Here is a 6,633-nt window from a genome sequence, read left to right as displayed (position 1 = left end):
TTGTTAGGCGTGTTGTTAGGCGTGTGGATGTTAGGCGTGTGGATGTTAGGCGTGTGGATGTTAGGCTTGTTGTTAGGCGTGTTGTTAGGCGTGTTGTTAGGCGTGTTGTTAGGCTTGTTGTTAGGCGTGTTGTTAGGCGTGTTGTTAGGCGTGTGGATGTTAGGCGTGTGGATGTTAGGCGTGTGGATGTTAGGCGTGTGGATGTTAGGCGTGTGGATGTTAGGCGTGTTGTTAGGCGTGTTGTTAGGCGTGTTGTTAGGCGTGTTGTTAGGCGTGTGGATGTTAGGCGTGTTGTTAGGCGTGTGGATATTAGGCGTGTTGTTAGGCGTGTGGATGTTAGGCGTGTGGATGTTAGGCGTGTAGATGTTAGGCGTGTGGATATTAGGCGTGTGGATATTAGGTGTGTTGTTAGGCGTGTTGTTAGGCGTGTGGCTGTGTGACCGACCTGCTGCTGGGAGCCCTTGTTCAATATGCAGAGTTCAGATGACGGTAACCTGACATGACACTGACGATCAGCGTGGCTCACAAAATGGCGCCCTATTTCTAGAAATAGTGACCCTATGGCTGGTTAAAATAAGTGCACTATAAAGGAAATAGGATGCCCTTTGAGACGCACACTTTGTTATTTTGAAGTGTCACAGAACAGAAGTTGGTGGTTCAAGTCATCAGATACAAGTCAGATAAAGCTAACACACACACACACACACACACACACACACACACACACACACACACACACACACACACACACACACACACACACACACACACACCAACTTCCACTGCTCATGGTAAATGACACACACACACACACACACACACCAACTTCCACTGCTCATGGTAAATGACACACACACACACACACACACACACATACACACACACACACAGGCAGTATCTGCAGCACATGGCCAGACTGACACACCCATTGGCCTATTGACTGACTGCGGTCCAGTCAATACGTGTGTGTAACGTGTGTGTGTGTGTGTGTGTGTGTGTGTGTGTGTGTGTGTGTGTGTGTGTGTGTGTGTGTGTGTGTGTGTGTGTGTGTGTGTGTGTGTGTGTGTGTGTGTGTGTCTGTGTCTGTGTGTGTCTGTGTCTGTGTGTGTGTCTGTGTGTGTGTTTGTATGTGGGTGGCCCTGACCTTCTAACTGACTGACCAATGGAGCAAGGTCTTGCTGCACGGGTCTTATAGGATAACTGACTGACCAATGGAACAAGGTCTTGCTGCACGGGTCTTATAGAATAACTGACTGACCAATGGAACAAGGTCTTGCTGCACGGGTCTTATAGAATAACTGACTGACCAATGGAACAAGGTCCTGGTACCTTGGTTGATTGAGGCCTGCAGATACGGTGCTGTATGGCGTGAGGTCTGAGGAGGACGTGGCCGTAACACTACAGTACACGATGATGCGTTATGAGTCCAATAAAACAGACTGCAGCGTTGTCACGGTTTGTGTTCAACCACTGAATGTGAATATTGGACAGAGGCTCCCGGAAGGGCTTACTGCTGAGAGCGCTTATCTGGCTATTTATTCTACATTTGATTCTGAAATTACTGCCGATGTCAATATGTTACTCCATGTAAAGTAACACTGCAGCTACAAACAGACTCATTCACTAAGGCACTTCTTTGCAAATATCAATTTAGGAAACATGTTGGTTTAGAAATCAACAGAAGTAGGACTAGATCGACTGAATGTGTGATCGGGCATGAAAGGCCAATTGGGGTACAGTATAATTAGTAACACATGTAAATATACATTTGTCAGTGTTTATCTTTAAATAGTTTCCTTGTTTAACTCCATTGGTCCCACAGTGAAAAAGCAGAAATTCACTGCTTTCATTCATCTGCTTAGTCTGCCCTCATATTTACAGTAGCCTCACCATTGACGTGTTTTGCCAACGACAACAAAAATCATGATAACCAAGGCAAAAACTATTTGACAAACAGTTACATTCATGAGTTTTATTGACAGAGGTCCACCGAGTAAAAACTTTATCAAATGTAATGTATAAGAGTGCTGTAAGTACAGAAAGTGTTTGCTCAGTGGGAAATGAATATCCAACTAGTCGGTGACGACTGTGTGGAGGTTGTGACAGAAACTACATGAGTTTATTACAATATTATAGACACTATGTCCTGGGATTTCCTATGGTCTTCTATGTAGAAGAACCCTTACAGTATTATAGACACTATGACCTGGGATTTACTATGATCTTCTATGTAGATTAACCCTTACAGTATTATAGACACTATGACCTGGGATTTACTATGATCTTCTATGTAGATTAACCCTTACAGTATTATAGACACTATGACCTGGGATTTACTATGATCTTCTATGTAGATTAACCCTTACAGTATTATAGACACTATGTCCTGGGATTTACTATGATCTTCTATGTAGATTAACCCTTACAGTATTATAGACACTATGTCCTGGGATTTACTATGGTCTTCTATGTAGATTAACCCTTACAGTATTATAGACACTATGACCTGGGATTTACTATGGTCTTCTATGTAGATGAACCCCTTACAGTATTATAGACACTATGACCTGGGATTTACTATGGTCTTCTATGTAGATGAACCCATTACAGTATTATAGAAACTATGTCCTGGGATTTTCTATGGTCTTATATGTAGATGAACCCATTACCTTCTAACGACTCTTGTGTGGCTTGTGAGCGTCATCATAGAGCAAAACAGGTGCGTGTTAGAGGGAGGCTTTTCATAGATGGGTCATAACAGTTTGTTTTCAAATCGTTTGGAATTTACAAACGTTTTTTGTGAGAACCGTTTTCGGGATCTCACAAACACCGTTTCCGTGTCTCACAAACACCGTTTCCCTGTCTCACAAACACCGTTTCCCTGTCGCACAAACACCGTTTCCCTGTCTCACAAACACCGTTTCCCTGTCTCACAAACACCGTTTCCCTGTCTCACAAACATCATTTCCCTGTCTCACAAACACCGTTTCCCTGTCTCACAAACACCGTTTCCCTGTCTCACAAACACCGTTTCCCTGTCTCACAAACACCGTTTCCCTGTCTCACAAACACCGTTTCCCTGTCGCACAAACACCGTTTCCCTGTCTCACAAACACCGTGTCCCTGTCTCACAATCACCGTTTCCCTGTCTCACAAACACCGTTTCCCTGTCGCACAAACACCGTTTCCCTGTCGCACAAACACCGTTTCCCTGTCTCACAAACACCGTGTCCCTGTCTCACAATCACCGTTTCCCTGTCTCACAAACACCGTTTCCCTGTCGCACAAACACCGTTTCCCTGTCTCACAAACACCGTTTCCCTGTCTCACAAACACCGTTTCCCTGTCTCACAATCACCGTTTCCCTGTCTCACAATCACCGTTTCCCTGTCTCACAAACATTGCTCTAGGCTGTTGGTATCTTTTGTAGGACGTATCGTTTTGAAACCAAAACGTACTTTATCGGGGTATTATACATTGTTATGCTTAATTTAGAAAATGCCACCAGAGGGTGTCAGAGTTGAACAGGCTAGCGCAGTCCCTCATTAATCACACATACTAATGGTTGGTTATCAGCGGATACATAACAACATGTTTTAAAGGGGCTAGAAGCACAAAACGGGCGCGTATTACTGTGGGACTCAGCTGACAGCGTTACACACTGCTTTGTAGTAGGCACTTGGGTTGAGAGCCAGACATGACAGCGTAAAACGTGTTCAAAAGCAAAGGCTACTCTGTAATATAATGTCTAAACCGTTTCATTTGGGGGGGGGGGAACAAATAAGGCTAGTGGACTGTACAGGCTACAAACACAATGCTAACTCACACGTCATCTTGCCATGGGGTGTGGATGCATAGCGTAACTGTAATGTAAATGGTTACCTTCTCTCTCCTTGCAGAATATATGAGCTGCGGAAAAATCCCAGGAGTTCACTTTCTATTTGAGCGTCGAAAGTAATGTTTACTTTATACGTCCTCATGGGCTTCAGCTCCCTGTGTAAAGCGATCACATAAACCTGGTTGCCTGGGTAATGGAATTGGCGGTGGATTCTCATGACACCGGGTTTTTTATTATCCGAGTAAACCGCCACTTTCTCCACCTCGAGGCGGTCCGTGTGAAGCACTATGAATTTGGTAGAGTTTACACACTCGAATTCAATGTTCACTTCCCCGGAGAATGTAAAGTTATCCATGTTCACTGAGAGACGCAGGTCGTAGTGCCGGGGCCGGAGAGATGTCGGTAACCGGAGGTGTCTCCACGGCTGGGCTTCTTCATCTTTGTGGTTCCCGTTTCCATCCCGTGACCCGTTGAACTTGGCGTTAGAGCCATTGGCCCCTCGTGAGCTGCTCTCCCCGGCGCACTCCTCGAACCGGACGCTGAGGAGAACCGCGATGGCCGTGACGACGATGAGGGTGAGGATGGAGATGGCGAACCCCAGGACCAGTTTCTTGTGGACGGTGATGCTTCGCTCCGTGGTCCGGGGCCGAACCACCATGCTATCGGCCCATTGGTCCGACAGGCCTCTGCCGTTCCTCATGTTATTATCCTCTATCCCCATCGGAGTGAATGATAAGCCCTTGTTGCCAAGCTTATCCTCCAAAGACATACTCTGCCGAATCAGAATATGAGGTTTGGTTGGGGTCCGGGCGCAAAAGGGAAACGAAATCCCGATAACAGAGTGTCATCAGTCAGGTGTAATAGCTGCCACTTAGAATAGTCGTAAATGTGTCGCGGAGATGAGCACGGCTGATGCCCTGTTGAAGTGCCCGGCGGTAGCAATGCGACGCGGAATCATAAAAGTGGCCAAAATCAACTTTCCTGGTAGATTGAAATCAAGGTTTAAATCACAAGCACGAGTGTTTGAGTTTAATCTGCTATCCACATTGTTATCTATCTGCCTTCACGGCCTCAATCTCCGCGCACACAAAGTGTTGCACAGAACACAATCCATCGCGGGGACTGATGCTGCTGGTGCTGATGCTGCTGTTACTGATGGTCCTCACCCTCCGAGCTGTGTGCTCATATTGAGAGCTTCTCCCACATCTACAATATAAAGGACTCTCTCTCTCCGTCTTTCTCTCTCGCTCTCGTTCTCTCGCTCCGTCTTTCTCTCTCTCTCGTTCTCGCTCTCTCGCTCCGTCTCTCTCTCTCTCTCTCTCTCTCTCTCTCCGTCTCTCTCTCTCTCTCTCTCTCTTTCTCTTTCTCTCTCTCTCTCCGTCTCTCTCTCTCTCTCTCTCTTTCTCTCTCTCTCTCTCGCCGTCTCTCTCTCTCTCTCTCTCTCTCTCATTCAGCGCCGTATGAATCTCAGCCTACTTCTTCTTGTAAGAAGGAACTCACCACGGATTTCAACCAGTTAGGAGAAAAAAACAATTACCAACGACAGAGAGCGAATGAGTTTCCCCTCTTGCTTTGCCAGAGAACAAATAGACCTAGATCATTGCGAAATGCGCAGTAGGACAGAGTAGGAGAGCTCTCCCTCCCTCCGTGCAGAATAGCGGGCTCATCTCCTCGCTTGGTGAGATACTGTAGGATGGATAGAAACAACGTCTCGTCAGGAAATTATATAGGTCTATGTGAGAAAAGACTTCAGCTGTAGTCAAGTGCTGAAACCCTAGAACACAATATTGAACCCCATCGGGCAGCCTGCCACCTATTCACAGCCTACCTAAATACACTACATCATGGCATTCATGCTGAGCGTGATAATGACGATAGTAGCCTTTTTTAACAACCACTATCAATAATACCATAGCCTATCTGCACATTTACGCACGGACATTACGCACGGATATAGGGGTAATTTGACAGAGCATGAATCTAAATGATGTGATACATTGTAAAAACAAATATAGAATCTCAGAAAGACTTTATTACAGTGGCTTCAGTGACTCCAGAGGAGTGATATCAATGGCTGTGGTCTCCTGTAACACTCATTTGATGTTCGCCATCTTGTGGACCTGGAACAAAGCGCAGCCTAATTGTTGATAATTTCCCAGCCAGTACGCACACTGACGGTGTCATTATTCCTATTTCCGTAAACACTTTTCTCAAACCAGCTCAACTAATAGTCACGTACGAGTCTGTAGAAGATACGCTGTGTTTTGTCATTGGTCTGGAGGCCTGTAATAGAAACATGTATAATGTGAATTCTCTATTCAGCCCCAAGAAACAAAATATAGCTGCTTCTACACCTGCATTGCTTGCTGTTGGGGGTTTTAGGCTGGGTTTCTGCACAGCACTTTGAGATATCAGCTGATGTATGAAGGGCTATATAAATACATTTGATTTGATTTGATTTGAGTTACAAGAACAACATACTTACAGTTGATTGGGTAGTTATTTGATTCAGAGTTAGCAGCGGTGGGTCTTCCTGTTGAATTCCAAGTAGGAACTTTTCTCTAAAATCTGAAATAATCCATCTAATTACTGAACAAACATAGAGATGTGGACAGTAACACACCAATATCTGTTTATATCCACACGGTGCATTGGCAGCACAAACTGCAAAACATGCCATACATACACTATCCCTGGAAAAGGTCATTAACAGTGACAAATGATGTTTTACCAATGTGTGTCCCAAATGTCACCCCTCTCCCCTATATAGTGCACTACTTTTGACCTGGGTCCAT

The 6,633-nt window shown here is 45.2% G+C and overlaps 1 protein-coding gene across 1 annotated transcript in view; it reads right to left on the bottom strand.

The window, feature by feature from the left end:
• The window catches only part of LOC120041567 (thyrotropin-releasing hormone-degrading ectoenzyme-like), a 105,575-nt gene extending 101,016 nt beyond the window's left edge, over positions 1-4,559 (bottom strand). The window contains exon 1 of the mRNA XM_038986440.1: positions 3,883-4,559. Within this exon, the coding sequence (XP_038842368.1) occupies positions 3,883-4,559 (677 nt within the window). The remainder of the gene's footprint in view (positions 1-3,882) is intronic.
• Positions 4,560-6,633: the final 2,074 nt, after the last annotated feature.

Source organism: Salvelinus namaycush, unplaced genomic scaffold (genome assembly GCF_016432855.1).
Source record: "Salvelinus namaycush isolate Seneca unplaced genomic scaffold, SaNama_1.0 Scaffold478, whole genome shotgun sequence".
Classification (NCBI taxonomy): domain Eukaryota; kingdom Metazoa; phylum Chordata; class Actinopteri; order Salmoniformes; family Salmonidae; genus Salvelinus; species Salvelinus namaycush.
Note: the sequence above shows the minus strand (reverse complement) of the source record. Positions and strands in the feature narration are given on the sequence as shown.